Source organism: Charadrius vociferus, unplaced genomic scaffold (assembly GCF_000708025.1).
Source record: "Charadrius vociferus isolate BGI_N301 unplaced genomic scaffold, ASM70802v2 scaffold251, whole genome shotgun sequence".
Lineage (NCBI taxonomy): Eukaryota > Metazoa > Chordata > Aves > Charadriiformes > Charadriidae > Charadrius > Charadrius vociferus.
Window position 1 is genome coordinate 1,013,123 of NW_009646963.1, and position 16,788 is coordinate 1,029,910.

At 36.9% G+C, this 16,788-nt stretch overlaps 1 protein-coding gene across 1 annotated transcript in view; it reads left to right on the top strand.

The window, feature by feature from the left end:
- The window catches only part of LOC104295470 (putative RNA-binding protein Luc7-like 2), a 42,815-nt gene that overhangs the window by 14,646 nt on the left and 11,381 nt on the right, over positions 1–16,788 (top strand). The window contains exons 3-7 of the mRNA XM_009895227.1: positions 11,199–11,297; positions 12,139–12,249; positions 13,019–13,162; positions 14,257–14,433; positions 16,723–16,783. Of these exons, the coding sequence (XP_009893529.1) occupies positions 11,202–11,297; positions 12,139–12,249; positions 13,019–13,162; positions 14,257–14,433; positions 16,723–16,783 (589 nt within the window). The 5' untranslated portion in view covers positions 11,199–11,201. The remainder of the gene's footprint in view (positions 1–11,198; positions 11,298–12,138; positions 12,250–13,018; positions 13,163–14,256; positions 14,434–16,722; positions 16,784–16,788) is intronic.

Genomic DNA, 16,788 nt, shown 5'->3' on the forward strand with positions numbered 1-16,788 from the left:
TTTTAGTGAAAACAGTTGAAAGTTCAAATAATTGCATTTCTAGAAGCTGAGATATGTGTAACATGATAGTGACATTTACTGTGCAATACCCAGTTACTGTGCCATTTTCACACATTCTAAGGCAACTTGAACATCGCCATTTATGGCATTAGTAACTTGTTTCACTTGGATTTTTGTGTACTCTATAGTAGAGGTTCCTCTGCCTGAGCAGAGCAAACAAGGGGCTTTGACACATGCCAGTAGCTTTGTCAGTGTGCTCGTGCTTTACCTTGTGGTGCCTGATTAAGGTAGCTTATTCTTTGTGAAAGGCAGGTGAGTTAGAATCGGAATAGTTTGGGTTGGAAGGAACCTTAAAAGGTCATCTAGTCCAAACTCCCCTGCAATGAGCAGGGACATCCTCAACTAGATGAGGTTGCTCAAAGCACCATGAGGAGAGAAAACAGGACTTCACATGATCCAATGTGAATCATATAGAAGCCATTTTATTGATATTCTACTGTCCCTTATATACAATTTTTCTATCCCTACTCATGTTCATGCATTAGTTGATTGGTTAATAGTCCTGTACACAAGGCGAGCATGCGACTCGGATTGGTTCGGTCTAATCTCTTTTTCCCACCTGCTTGCCCAACTCCTCCAAACTTGTTTTTCTCAACCCATGTGAAACAGTCGCTGTTGCTTTTGTTTTTCTCTCCCCAAGGTAAGGCCTGTTTTCTCGACTCATGTGAAACAGTCACTGTCGCTCCTGTTTTTCTCTCCTCAAGGTGACTTCAAGGGCGAAGCCAGTCTGCTTTTTCGCATGGCTGGTTCAATATATGTCCATTGTCTCTTAAGTATGCTCCCACAGCACCATCCAACCTGAACTTGAATGTTTCCAGGGATGGGGCATCTACCTCCTCTCTGGGCAACCTGTGCCAGTGGTTCACCACCCTCGTAAAAAATTTCTTCCTGATCTAGTCTAAATCTAACCTCTTCTAGTTTAAAGCCATTGCCCCTTGTCCTACTGCAACAGGCCCTGATAAAAAGATTTACCCCATCTTTCTCGTAAGCCCCCTTTAAGTACTGAAAGTCTGCAATAAAGTCTTCCCGGAGCCGTCTCTTTTCCAGGCTGAACAACCCCAACTCTCTCAGCCTGTCCTCATAGGAGAGGTGTTCCAGCCCTCTGATCATTTTTGTGGCCCTCCTTTGGACCCACTCCAACAGGTCCATGTCTTTCCTGTACTGAGGGCCCCAGAGCTGAATGCAGTACTCCAGGTGGGGTCTCACCAGGTGGTCCATGGTGTTAGAAGAATTAAGAGTAGAGAGATGATGTATGATGGTATGCAGAGTCTCGTGTGCCTACCATTCCTAATGCTGCACTTGGGTAGCTTTCCTTATTCACGTTGGTACATTTTCTTACCCTGTGGCAGAGGGGAAAATAAGTACTGGAAAACCTGTCTTAAGGATTACTTGAAGCAGCGTTGGTTCTTTGTGCCATATCATTCCAAAAGGCTAACTTGACTGGAGCCTTTAATGAAACACAGAATGAAATTCATTTGCAAAGTGGAAAACTGAAATATGTAGACTTAGTAAGTGATTTACCTGTCACCTGGCCTCTAATATGCTTTCCAAGTAGCTGTGATTCTAAACTACCGTAACATTTTTGGTTGATCAAAGGGCCTCAAACATGCATGTACAGACTACTTCTGTTTTTCTAATTTTGGCACTTGGACTGACAGACCAATAGTTACAGTCTGTCCTTCTCTCTTCCTAAGAGTCCCTGTAGAAGTAGGTTGCAAAGAAGCACAGGAAGAAGAGGCACAATAAATAGTAAAACTGAACTAGGGAAATTAGCATTTGTCTTAATGAAAAAGGCAATGGAATAGAAAAGGCCCACTTGCTGAGCTTCTTTGTAAGGCTTCTTAGATATTTTTTTTTTGCTATCCTAGAAGACACTGTTTCCTTTTTCCTTTGTATAGCAAAGTTCTGTCATATCACAAAAATCAGATTTCTTGAAGTTAATGTAGTGTGTTTGGCATATACTGAAGATAATTCACACTGAAGATAATGCATCTTGAACATATTTCCTTACTTTTGAGTTACTCTTTTTTGTAAATGATAACAAATTGGTAACAAACCTCTTTGTATCAATGCATATGTAGTTTTATTTTGAACTATCTGTGCATTACTGTCCAAAAAAAATGGGGTAAAGGGAGAATGTTTTCCTCTTCACCCATCTGTTATGTTGTCTAGTGTTTTGGTTGTATGATGAGCAAAATAGCTCATGGTTGGGGAAAGATACAGGACATAACAGTATGCTATAAAAACGTAGTCATTGATCAAGAAGGTACTGTTACAAAGATTAATTTGACAGCTTTTCATTGTGGCCTAATTTCTATAAGCAAAGATTTCTAGAATGGCTGTCTTTAGCAAGTAAGAAATGTTTATCTTTAGAACTATAAAAGTTGTAGATACCATGCAGTAATGCCTCTTACGGTGCAAACCAAGCATGTCAGTTGGGCCTGTTTACCCAGTCCTCACTGAAAGTTCTGATCTGTCTCATACTGGATTCTGCTGCTGCTCTTGAGTACTAAACTAAAATGCTTATTCAGTGAACATCAATCTCTCTTCTCCTCCCTCCCCGCCCTTCCTCACAATGCAGTTAGTCATCAGACCAAAATATGTGTTCCACAGTGTAATTCTGGGTCTAGGAAAACAGTGACTGGTTTAATACTTTTAGTGGGAGTAGTTGGAAGGGACTCATAAGATACAGGCTTTATCTACCCCGTATGATGTTCTGCTGTTTACCTAGTCATGGGTAAGAAGAAATGGATCTTCTGTCTTGATAGCCCAGTTTTTACAAGGGCAAGAAGCAAGTTTTCATGGGAGAATTTTGATGCATCTTGGTGTTCAAGATCTGTAAAATCTGTAGGTAACAATGATTGAGTGACTTTTTTTTTTTTTTCTAAATTAAATTCAAATCCGGAATCTTATGCTTGTGAGAGATTATGTTCTCAGGGGGATACTTTATGAAGTTAAATCTCTTCATTGACTAGATTATCAGTAAAATACTGGACATGAATTGCCTTTTTTTTTGTGTGTCACAAGATAATCTGTGCAATTCCTGTGAAATGCATATTACTGTTCCATCTGCAAAATGCAGACTTCTGTGCTATTTCAATCCACCCACTCTTTCAAAAGCACTCAAGGAAGACTTTCACAGATAACGCAAGACAAACGAAATGAGTCATATGAGTAGGCTCAGTTAATTTAGTGTGTTCTTTTTGTTAATGGCCAAATATCCAAAACTCTGCCAAGGAATTGATTTCCCTTGACAATAAAATCATGTTCCCTGGGCTGCAGTAGGTATTGGTAAAAGTAGTATGTGTATACTTTTCTTAGAAGATTGGAGACTTTCTCTTTGTTGTCCAGATTTCTGGACATATATATTTCTGGGCATATATTTTATCTTCTCTTGTTAGATGAAGCATGTGCTTATTTTTAAGAATACTGCGTGAAGTCTTTTGTTATTTCTGGACTTTTCTGGAACACTTGCAGTAGGTATTTTCCTCAAGTTTCTTTGGTCAGATTTATCTTTTGGTTAACACTAAAAACTTTTCAGGAAAAAAGCATCCATGCAAATAAGTAAAGTTTGGAGTTTTACTAGGTAACTTCCATTGTGCAGATGGGCAACAATGCACAGCTTCCTACTTTTTTTTTGAACTTTCTTTTGCACTTCTTTGTGTCTTGCTTCCTCAGAGTAATTTGTATTTAAAGGTACAATAAAGTTGTCTTTAAAGGAACCCTAAATATTTTACTTAGGACTGTAAAGCCATAAGAATTAGCTGTATTTTGGAATGTAATTCTTTCTTTTGGCAGTCGTTGCCAACAGAACAGTTCGGTCTGTGTCAGTTATCCTCTTCCACTTTTCTGGATAGACTTGTCTAGTTGTCTGTTAATGTTACCTCCATAAATCGGGAAATTTTGGTTACATTCCTATATTTACTTCATTTCAAATTTTTTGGGACCTTTTTTTGTGCTGTTAGGTTTCTGGTTTTGTAGACTTGAAAATGCTAAATCAAGCAGTCACAGGAGTCTCAGCACCTGCAGATGATTTTTTGTCAGTGGGGGGAAAGCCAGGGAGAGTACGTGTTTGAATTTTTTTTTTGGTCTGCAATGGGAATAGAGGGCTCCATGGAAGACATAGGTAGAATAGTGAGTCCCAACAGCAAAAATGTAAACATTTTTGTTTACATAGCATCCTCTCTCAGTTTATTCAATTATAATTCCAAACCTATTGTGCTCTGTGATTAACTTTTTATTTTAAATGTGGTTTGAAGTTTGTATGAGGCACATTGTAAACCAATTGGTAAGATCACAGAAATGACATTGTTTTCAAGGTTGTAGAACAATGTCTGTTCAGAACATGCTTTTGACAATGCCACTCACATAAGCTCTTTTATTTTTAACTGACTTTTTTCATGTTTTGGTACTATGCTTTTTCATAATGATCACTTGAGCACTGGTTCACCTGCTTAAGTCATTGGTTTAAGAGTTTGCTCATTCATTTCAAGTTGAGAATTTTATAATGAGAGATTAGTAAGACTTTGTAAACCCTGGCTACTGGGACACAGTGAATAATTTACCACTTAAAGTTAGCAATTTTTATTTAAAATTTTTTGTCTTAAAGGGTTAACACTCCTTAGCTTTTCTATCCTTAGTAGTTGCTGATGTTCAGGCTTGTGGTTTGGGAGGGTTTTTTTTTTCCAAACCAGGTTCTTGTGTTATTTTTCATCAGCATTACAAAAATGTTTGTTTATGCTTATCTACATTATGAGATTAGGACTGAAGCTACATATGTAGGAGTCAGATGACTCCCCTGTAATGGTATGAACCTATTAAGCAACATTCTCTGGATGCAAGCTCTGTGCTGTCTTTGGCAAGTTTTGCTAGATGTGTAAGAATGTTTTCTCTATCTTTGTATGTTTCTGAATGAATAGCTGAGTACTAATGAAAATGACAAAGTGGGAAGATTTAAAGCAAATACCTTTAATAAGTTTAAAAATAGTAATGTCCTGAATATTTATAGTAACCTGCTAGGTATCTTGGAAGATCCTGAGCAGTTCAACACCTCTGCAGCAATCTGGCTTTCTTATTAGCTTGATTGTGCTTCCCTGTTGAAAAAGATGTCACACATACTGTATGTGGTCTTGCAAACCATGGTTGAGAAACTCCTTTCTGCTCAGTGGATTAACTTAGTCTGTGTCTGTATTTATGTGTATTTCTTGAGGAGCATTGCTGCTTACATTTTATTTATGCAGACCTGAAAGCATGCTCTGTCAGCTGAGTCCTGCAGTTAAGCATATATTTAGGTGCTCATGAATTTATTGCACTCAGCTCTTCAGTACTCTTGCTGACTAAAACCATATTGATTGAGACCTTGGTTTAGCAATATACTTTAATACATGATTAACTTTAAGCTTATTAGGGGTGGAATTCAGCTCTGGATTAAGACATCTAAATTTAGGTTTCAGCTGAGGAGCTAGGTGTCGAAGCTCGCACTGGAGTCAGAAGGGATCTAGGCAGTGGAACCTGGAGGAAGACTCGTTTCACCTGCTACTCAATGTGGGCTGAATCCATTTAGGCTACTACTGGGTATCCCTCTCAATGTGGGCTGAATCCATTTAGGCTCACTGACTGTGCCGTCTAGATCTGCTGTGGAAGAAAGTTTGGATAGTTCACACATCTGCAGATAGGAGTTAGTATGGGATTTTAATCTGGAGTTGATTTCTTTGCCAGTAGTCCCATTGGCTCAGTGGAACTATTTCCATGCTTAAAACTTAGGTGTGCCAGTGTGATTATTTGCTGTAAGGTTACAAAAAAACAGGCATTCTGCTGGAGGGTGTCAGCTTTTCAGTTCAGGACTGATTTGGTCATGTGAACTGCTTCAGTTTTGCAGATCAACTTAAATTAGGCTTGCATAAGCTAACTCAAGTTGTAGCCTTTAGCCCAGTGGTGATGAATTATCAAGTGCTCTGTTGTCCCGGCAAGTGATCATGTCAGTTTCTTGAAACCTATTCTTAATTTCTTTGACCAGTGCCAGGAAAGTGAACAGATTGTACCATATTCCCTTTTACTGGGTTTAATTTATGTAGGTGAAGGGGTTTTTTGTCACTCTCTGTATGGTTATGTAACTTAAATGTTAATATATTCTATAGTCAGTCTATAAGACCACATACTATGTAAACGCTGAAATACGTCATTTAAAAATAAAAAAGACTGCTGCTAGATTTGTCTTTCAGTGCAGATCTGTTCGAAGGACTTGAAGTCTTCAGAAGTAAGAGTATAGTTAAAGGGAAAAATGTCTTTAGAGAAGTATTGTACTTCTGAAGATACCTGAAATTTTCAGTGGACTTTAATAACTTAATTTCTGCCTCTTTTTAGCTCAGCATTTCTTTGCTGCTAGTGAAGTCCTGCAAAAGTTAACCCTGTTAGTGGAGTCAGAGGACTTAAATCACGCGTTATTATGTCACCCTAAAGGCTCCCCTTCTGAACATGTGTTGCCTATGAGAAAGAATGGACTTTATCACAAGCCTAGAAATTTGTCAGAAACAAAATTGTTAGTGCAGATGAAAAGTGAGTTCCATAATAAGGAAGATCACAGCAAAGAGTCTATCTGTAGCTTCTTTTTATTGGTAGCAAGGGTGTACTCATACTTGCCTCGATAGTTTGATAAAGGGAGAGATCTGGTTCTTCCACTATAATTTTTTTAAGCCGTGTCAGATCTTCCTAAACAAGCAAACAAAAAAAATCCCTCTTCTCTTGCTGCTACTGCTTTGGTATGGGTATCTTTATAGCTAGAAAGAATTCTCTACATAAACACTGTCCAGAGTATTGTCTTTCAAAACCTATCCAAGATACATGCTGTTTTTAGAAGCATTGATAGTGTGTGCTACTATGTCACAGTTGGCTCAACATCAGCCTTCTGTGTTTTAAGTAGCTTTGACTTTTCTGTGCTTTTCTTGCACTCCATATAGAGTACATTCAGTCATCTAATCTCTGATGTCAAAGGAGCGTATAGTAGTTGTAAAAGCACCAGAATGGGAATTTTGCTGTAGGTAGCTCAAGATCTGAAAAGAAAGCCTTCTTAATTTTGTGTTTCAGAAACAGCATCACATCAGAGTTTAGTCTCCAGTTCAGTTATTGGTGTCAGCTACTCTGAGTGCACGTTTATTTTGCAGATAAACTCTTCAGATTCTCTATTGCCTAAGTCCTCGGCCAGCTCTTCCTTGTCTATTCATACTAAACTCATGGGATACTATTTTTTTTTTTTTTTTGGTACCTGATTTGATTGAAGCAGAGCTATGCATAATTTGTTAAACTGAATGTATGTAAGCCATATTTCTGTATTAATACCTAAGATGTTCTATCCATTTTGTAGATGGGATGACAAAAATGATTAATAAATCATTTCAATATGAGGTTGTTTGGGATGAAAGACCAGTTGTCTAAACCTCAGCTCTGGGAAATCAAGTAGCTTTAATTGCCCATTTAATACTGAGAAATAAAGTGTTATATAAAATAGTTAGGAAGTTTTTAGGAGAAGGCACTGGTTTCTTAAGCAGAACTCAGCAAAAGGACTTCTGATAGCCTCCTTTCCATGTGATTGCATAGATTATTTTCTAGATTAACCTTCAGCAATCGCTTTCATTTGTAAGAAAGATTCTCCAAATACGTAGGGAGGTTCTGGTTTTAGTCTTCAGTAAAGGTGCAGTAACTGCAAAAAGTCCCAAAGCATGGCTTCACATATTCAGTAAAATTTAGTTATGGCTAGTCTGGGGGCTTGAATGTTTTCACCTTTCTTTGTTTGCTTTACTCATCAGGACTCCTGTAAATCACATAAGTAGTGTAAGTGTCTGAAAGTATCGACAGTGAGAAACGGTTTATGTGCATTCTTTTTAAGCCTTCAGTAGTAGCTCAGTGTCTAAACATTAGTCTCCCCCGTAGCCATCTTCTGTTTCAAATGTGATTGATCTTTAAATAGCTGGCTACCAATGCTTGTTCTTTGCCTCTGGGGGAGGGCATGTCTTGGCACCAAATCACAAGGTGGACATGTAGAAAATGAAAATGATGTGTCTTACTGTATCTTCTGTCCACTTCCATCTGCTGTCCAACTACTTTGCAGTGTATGAGCCAAATTATAATACGAGATGCTCTGTGCTTGTTAAGGTCCTCAGCAATCCCAATCCACCACAGACTTTTGATGGTAATGAGTCATCCCCAAGATGAATTGTCTTTGCCTGATGTTGCATAACTTATACCAGCAGATGTGATTTTGCATATAGTATCCAAACTGGTTTAAGAGTTTTAAATGTTGGGGTTTTTTTAATGTCTCTCTACGTTGGGGTTTGCTAATAGAACTTTTAAGAAAGGCAGTGAGTAGTAATACTTCTGCGATGGTGCTGTCAAAGGATTAGCAAAGACTAGTAGAGGCTGTGTTAAGGAGCAGTTCCAACAACAATATAATTTCTTTAGCAGCAAAGCTAATGAAAAAGAATCCTTTTCTCTTGTACTTGCTTATTCTTGCTCCCTGTTTGTTATGCCATGTAAGTATTTACAAGGCTGCATTCTGTTGGATCAAAGAGGGGAAGGGGAGCTAAAATTTCCTGTCTTCTGATTGAGACATCTAACAGAAAGAAATCCTCTGAAATACCCTCCTCATCCCCTCAAACTAATGCTAATATTACTGAAGCTATTCAGTGGCATCTTGATAGTGTAAGAGATCTTAGCTGCATAAGTTCACTATTACCTTGCCACCCACGTATTGATAGCGCATCTGTTTGTGTGGCTGCCTGACAAATTGCTGAAAAATTGCCTCTGTTTTTGGTTTGGTGAGATACATTTTACTCGGTCAGTACCCAGATTGTGTTCAGCTGCACAGGCAGATGTGCCAGCATGGAGTGGCACAGCACAATGGTAAAGGGAGGGCAGAAATCAGAAAATGTAGTATCTTGACAAGGGCAAATACAACCTGAATAGAGGGAAAGAAGTATAAAACACATGTAAAATGAACACCGGGTCATGGTAGTGTCATGTGAATTCTGTTTTTTTTAGAGTGTTTTTTTAGGAAGTTTATTTCGTGCACTTATTCAAATTGTATATAGATTGCATGTTAAAATAACATTTTTCTGATGCTACAGTGGATGTGTTTCAGGCTTTTTGTCATTGTATTTTAATCTATTAGTGTGTCACTAGCCTTATCTATGCATTTAGAAGTGGAGTGCGTTACGTAAAATGGGATTGTCCTTGAGTTTTACCATTTAACCTTAAATACCTTATCAGTACAAGTGATGAATCAGCATAAATCTTTTCATGATTTTAGGGGGATTTTAAAATGGGTAACTTTCAGATACTTTGAAAATATTCTTTCATATTGCTTTCCTAGTACTGAAGTACGTTCCCGAAAGAATGCTGCAGTTTAAATAATGTCAGCATCTAATGACTTGGAAATAGATGTGTGTAATACATTGCTCAGCTTCAAGGTCTATGTGGATTTGCATCAGTTAACAAAATTGATGAGGTCCTATGTAGTTACAAATGGAAAAGCTAATCTTTTTCTTTCACATTGCAATCAGATGTGTTCTCTATTGCAATCAAATGTTTTATGGAAAATAGGTTTATGATGGCTGAATCATATTTAAATAACTACAGTTTATAAAAAATTTTCGAGTTCAAACTGTATTTTAACAGTGTTTTTTCTGTCTCTACAGAAGTTATTGGTTTATTTCAAATGTTAAAAACTAATGGATTTGTTGGTACATCTAAATGACAGTTTGAGAAGTTGAAAGCAATTATGTTTGGTTTTTTACTATACTTGTGAGGATTGAATTGCTGCTTAAGTGCAAGTATTTTGTTTATTTTTTAAAAAAAGCACTCATTTGGCTGAGAACCAAATGACTTGCAGCACTTTCTGAGTTAACACTCATCTTTTGTTTACAAAACTCACAAGTTATTAATTATTTTAGTTTTGGTTCTAAAACTGTTATTAAACTACAGCAGTAACAGCTTTTTCCATCAGAGTTTAACTTTCATTATGTGCTTTCAATATTAAGAAAGGATAAATTTTTCTTAATACTAAGTGAGCAGTGCCAAGAGCAGGCTTAACTGAAACTGTGCTGTTTTTAAGTGATGCAAATAATAATCACTTTGAATGATTGTACATCAGCTTGTGCTTTTGCAGAGAGGGTGCCTTGATGTTATTCAATGTTGTTTCCATTACAAATAGGTTTTGGGGGTTTGTTTGGTTTGGTGGTTTGCTTTGTTTGGGTTTTTTTATTGTTTGTAGTTTGGTTTTTTGAGTGTGGGCTTTTGTTTTTGTCATTTGCACATTGCTCTGTCTTGATCACCGAACAAACTTTCAGGGAACAGATTGAATTAGAATTCCTTATGCTGTGTGGTATGAAAACTTCAATTTAAAAACAATATTTGTTACTTATTAAGATTCGGGGCACTCTTCTCAATGCCATTGTATGCAGGGTTAGTGATGCAGCCTACTTTAGGTTCATGTTTCCTTCCTGCCCTTTCTAGAACAGCTTTAGATTACAAGAAAAATATCTATACTTTTTCTTTCCTGACTCTTGAACATAGTCCAACACTCGGCTCATCTTCGCTCATCTGCAAAATGTTTTGCTGGGATTTGTTTTTTCGCTATCTTACTTAAGTGATTCAGGAATGGTTTTTAAGCAGCACTTACAGTGGTGCTGTGGTTGTAGCAATTTCAGGTGATGAGTATAACTGGAACGCATATTATAGTGTGTGCCGACTGTTCAGATCAAGCATTTGACCATTTAATTGCCAGGTTTTTTACAGGGAATTTGGTTTTCCCAAGATGTTTTATTTCAACATACGATGTCCCACTTCAGTCACTTTTTTGAACTTTCAGTAAAATTACATTTTTGCAGGACATTAATGATACTTTGTAATACAAACAGCCATCGTGATAAGATAAGCTGCCATTCTGTCTGCTTTTATTGGTTCCTGATGCATGTTTATTAAAGATCTGGTATTGTCTTACAGCTTTATTAAACTGTCCTTTCATTCCCACAGGGGAGATGATTTGCTTCAGAATATTTGACTAAATACCATGCTAAAATCATGCTAACTTAATTCCTTGTAACACTTCTGAAAAGTTACTCCACTTTCCCCCTGTCTCTTTTCAGAGGATGGACCTTGGAGAATGTCTGAAGGTGCATGACCTGGCATTAAGGGCAGACTATGAAATAGCATCCAAAGATCAAGATTTCTTCTTTGAGCTTGATGTATGTATTTTGTCTCAATGGTGGAGAAAAAGCATAGTTTGTGTACCTAGGTGGGTCAACTGAGCAACAAAAGCTAAGATTGGGTACACGCAGGAAAATTTTGGAAAGTAATTTTATAGAAAGAGGCAGAGGAACCCTTGGCACAGTTACATAAAAGATACATGCCTCTTCATGATTATATATGAGTATTTAATTTGTATTGGTAGTCATCTGTAGGTAGAACTGTTAACAGCCTTCCACAGAAGAAATTATCATAAACCAAGCAAATGTTAAGGCTGTGTATGCTTTAAACAAAGCTTACATTTTGTGCTTATTGAAGAAAGCAATTTTATATTTGGTATAATACATCATATGCTGTGTCTCAGTACACTATAGTTTGAGTTATACAGTTTTGAACTCCGAGCTAGGAAGTTAGTATTCACTAGGACAAAAAGGTTGGGGGGTTTCTTGTCATTATTTGGAGGGATGGTGTTAATATGCTTAATAGCTTAAAACCCTAGTTTAAAAAGTTACAGTATTGCATGTATTGGGTGGGTGAGATTTCTTTGAAGAATTCTAACGTATGTTAGAAATGCTCACTTCTTCTTAGAGAAGACTTAAGACAGATTCACTTCCAAATTTCTGCCAATACTTACAGGTATGACAACACGTAGACTATGCTTTTTAAAATGTGTGTTAATATATGTGATTAGTCACTGTAAATTGCTAGATTATTGTTTTACAAAGATTTCACTAATAAAAACTTATAAAAGTTAAGTCTTAATAAACCTGGAAAGTGTTAAGGCTAACGAAATATTCATGTTCTTGACAACATTGATCAATGTTCTTATTGATGTTTTAGGCAATGGACCACCTGCAGTCATTTATTGCAGACTGTGACAGGAGAACAGAAGTGGCTAAGAAAAGACTAGCAGAGACCCAAGAAGAGATCAGTGCTGAAGTTGCAGCTAAAGTAAGCATGTCAAACTAGTTACGGAAGTCTCTTTGAAGGTCTGTTTTTCTAAGGAGCCAACTTAAGGCTTTCACTAGCTATCCAATCAGCGAATTCGTACTGAGGAGGGGAAAAATAAGGCGTTTTCTCTGTCCTTCCCAAAACTGCTTTTAACGCATGGAGAGGAGAACACAGGGAAGAGACATTTTTGAGCTTGGGAAACTTGACTTTCTATGATACCATGCCATACAAGCGTTAGTAATTCTTAAACTTTCTAGATCAAAACTTTATCCATAAAGTAAAAAAAAAAATTGATGTGCTTTTCTCTGGATCTTCTAACTGAAAAAACCTTATATTACGTTAGTAATTCTTAAACTTTCTAGATGAAAACTTTATCCATAAAGCAAAAAAAAATTTGATGTGCTTTTCTCTAGATCTTCTAACTGAAAAAACCTTATATTGTTTTTCTGCATGTGTATGTACATGCTGGGAGGAATGGTTGTACAAATATTAATTTTTCAAGACTGTGGGATAGACAACAGTGTGAATTACTTGAACTTTCTGAACAAAATCCTGCTCCGCAGTTCGTACATAGACTTGGTAACTCCTTTCTCTGTGTGTTTTTACATGAGGCAACTTCTGTTTCACTTTTACCTGGAGAAATTGTCTCTGCATGTTTCTTTTAATTTTATCCTACCGATTTTGCATATAATAACTCAGTAGTAGTAGTACAGATTGTTTTCCGTAATTAAAAGCATTTCCTGTGTTAAGCCTTTTCTTGTCTTTCAAGGCTGAAAGAGTTCATGAATTGAATGAAGAAATTGGGAAGCTGCTGGCCAAAGTTGAACAGCTTGGAGCTGATGGGAATGTGGAAGAATCTCAAAAAGTAATGGATGAAGTGGAGAAGGCTCGGGTAAAGAAGAGAGAAGCAGAGGTAAGTTGATTGTGTAAGGCTTGGGGGATGGAAAGGGCAGGGTCCAATATTAAATTGGTTGGCATCTGTGTAATGCAAGATGTCTTATCTGCTGTCACTTCCTTAACTAATTGCCTCATATAAAACTAAAGAATTTGCTTTGCGGCGGCGTGTATGTTTAAAGTTTCTACCTTTAAATACACTCTTATACTATTAAAATTATACTCACTTCCATGGATGATGCAATTATCTTCGTTTTACTGTTTTGGCCAGTTGTATCTGTGGACAGTACAGTTGTGTCTGTGTTTGTTGGACTGACTTACCTCATTTGGTGTCATGGCTCTTGCTGTGGCAACCCTGTTGTGCCTCATAGTGTCCTGCTGTGGCTCATACTGCAAAGCTTCAGGGAAGTGAACCATTGTCTTCACTGAAAGATAATTAGTCAATGGCTTGTGTATCAGGCAAGTCAGATGGTCCTTGTTGTAATGTTCATGTGGCAGAACTCACCAAGTGATTTTCCATGTTGTATTTCACCAAGATACTTACATTTATGAACATCTGCAATTTTTTTAATGGTACCAGAGGGGTTGCTGGCAGTCTTGCTTCTCTCTTATCTGAGTGTATGTAGATAAATTTTGCTCAGATGACTTGTTTAATTAGTGTCTAAAATGCAGGTGGATTTCTCTGGAAACTACTACTGTTTTAAACTAGGTTCAGAATTAAAACTGCTGTAATATTTTCATAACATGTTAACATAATTGTAGTGTTAACGTCTATTCATTGTTGCACATGATAAAGTTGTTCATCCTTCGAAGTAGTATTATCTTAAGTAAAGGTAGTAATCACTTCACTTTGTTTAAGTTGCAAAACCAGTTGCTGGTATACTGCTTTTAAATATGTCCAATCTTCAAAATAAGGAACCTTCCTTGTATCTTAACAAGACAGTTGTTTTATGAATAGTGTGAACTAACTAAAGCGTGTTCTGGTTTACCTTGAATTCAGTTATCAACTTGTAGTTTATCTTTGTTAAAGTGTTATCTTTGTATTTCTGTGCACTGAGAATTAATAGCAAATTGTTTTGGGTTTGTTTTTGGTTTTGTTTTTTTTTTTCTTAGGAAGTATACAGGAATTCTATGCCTGCCTCCAGCTTTCAGCAGCAGAAGCTGCGGGTTTGTGAAGTGTGCTCGGCTTATCTTGGCCTTCACGACAATGACCGACGACTTGCTGACCACTTTGGAGGAAAACTACATTTAGGATTTATTGAAATACGAGAGAAGCTTGAGGAACTCAGGGTAAATCATTACATTTTTGTGTGTGTATATGTGTGTGCTCCTACTTAATTATTTGCCAGGCAACCTTAATGGAATATTTCTTTCTGGGCATGTGAATTTTTTTTCATATTACTTTAAAATTTGAGAATTAGTTAGTCAACAAAATACAAAACATTCTAATTTAATATTAGTTATCTGGATAATTTGATAAGATGACCTCTTTTGCACTGAGGTATATTAAAACACATGATCAAAGTAATGCATCTTGGGAACAAAGCGCACAATTCTACTTGTAAAATGGAGAACTGTATTTTGAATGACAGTGATATTGAAACATATTTAGCAGTCATAGGAGATAGTCAAATGAACTCTACTTTTAGCCAGTTGATCGGCTAAAAGTAATCATGAGACCGTTGAAAATACGAGAACATATAGTGGGCCTAAGTGAGTGATATTTTCCTTACTTAATTGGGATAAAACGTTAATAGGGCTCATGTTGAAATCCTCATTTTTGGTACCAATGCATAAGGAGGATGATAACACATGGCAAAGTTTTCAAAAAAGGTTTACAGAAATGCGTGGAGCTCAAACAGCCTGCTGTATGGTGAGAGAATAAAAGTCAATTTCTTTATTTTATCTGGACAAATATTAGGCGGTGACTTTCGTTCTATAGGTACCAACAACTAAAGAAGATTTCTTTTTTAAAGATATTTTTTTTGAGGCTTTTAAGCTTAACTGGCAATATATGAAATAAATAAGTTCAAATAACTCAAGGCTGTAGCTATCCAAAGTCAGAATACAAAAAGATGTGTATCTTGAAGTGAGGCTAGCTATTAAAATAATTGTTACAAGGAGGTTGCATGTTCTGTATAGCTTGAAGATTTGAAATCCAGTTGGAATATTATCCTAAAGAAAACTATCTTGACTAGAAATTGTTTGCTGGAAGAAAGATTTACTGGAATTATGTTCTAGACTTTTGGTATTCAAGAGATTGGATTTGGACATTGATACTATTTATGATCTTAATATGTAAATTACAGAGTTCAAGGCTCAAGTATTTAACTGTAGAAATCAGTAAAGACAATAGCTAAATGAGTTGAAGCCCTAAAAGCAGAAAATGCTGCTACTGAGTTTGAGTAAATTTGCTTGGTTTATATTTCATAATATTCCAGCTGTCTTGCATGGATAATGTGACTTACCCTTTGGAAAGCCCAACTCTTTCCATTGACTATATTGGCAATTTAGGCTCCTAAATATAGCGGCTGTAACTTAATCCTTAGATGCGTAGAGAAGATCATGTGTGCTTCCTCTCATCCCTCATGAAATTATGCAAAGAGTCACTTGAACAAGAAACCTTGCTTGCAGTTAAATTACTGATACTCTACAAGAAAGTGTAGATATAATTTGACATAAAGGGTTGAAATAACTGATTATTTACACCATTTGGAAAAAAAATATGCATGGATAATTATTTCACATTCCCAAAGCATCAATAAAATAATCTTTTGAAGTACTTCGCTAACAAAAAAAGAAAACAATAACTATCCCCTCCTTCCTCAGAGCTCTCCTCAGAGATCTAATCAAGATGCTGCTGGGGCAGTTCCACATCTCAGAAGAAGGTCTTTACAAAGAGTTGAATTTCTTGCATCATGTCCAGAAGGTGGCGAGACTTGGGTTTGGCCAGATCTCCAGTTGTGAGTTCCACATCTGAGGGCCCTCTACTGAGCGTGCCTTGTCCCCAGTAGTAGTGAGTTCAACCTGGGGGCTATCAGCTGAAGCATTCTCTCTAATTATATGTCTCATGTTCACAATACAGAAACAAGTAGCCTCCAAACTAGGTATCAGCCCAACCAAGTCCTTCACGGCTAAGGATTTCTTTATGTCACAGGAGGAATATTAACACTGAAGGAGTTAATAAGACAATTAACTCTCCTGGTTCTGATTCCTTTCTACCTTTCCCCAGTGGCCAAAATATAATAGGATTGGCATGGAAATTCTCACATTAAAGGCATGACTTACTGCTCTAAATTCCTCTTTGTGGAAAACTTAATATAACTCTACATATTTCAGGTCTTCGTGTAACACCCATCTATTTGCTGCAGCTCTTCTGCAATAACTTCTGTTTCTTGGAGAAGAAAAAAAATTAAAAAAATATATATACTGAGGAAGAGAGAGGGAATAATATACACAAGGGAAAGGGAATATACATGAGGGAAAGAACTGAATATTAACTGTCTAGATTATTTTTATAGCACCTTCACCTGAGAAATTTTGAAATGTAACTTAATGAATATATTCCTTTGCTTTTAGAGGATTGTGGCTGATAAACAGGAGAAACGAAATCAGGAACGTCTGAAACGTAGAGAGGAGAGGGAA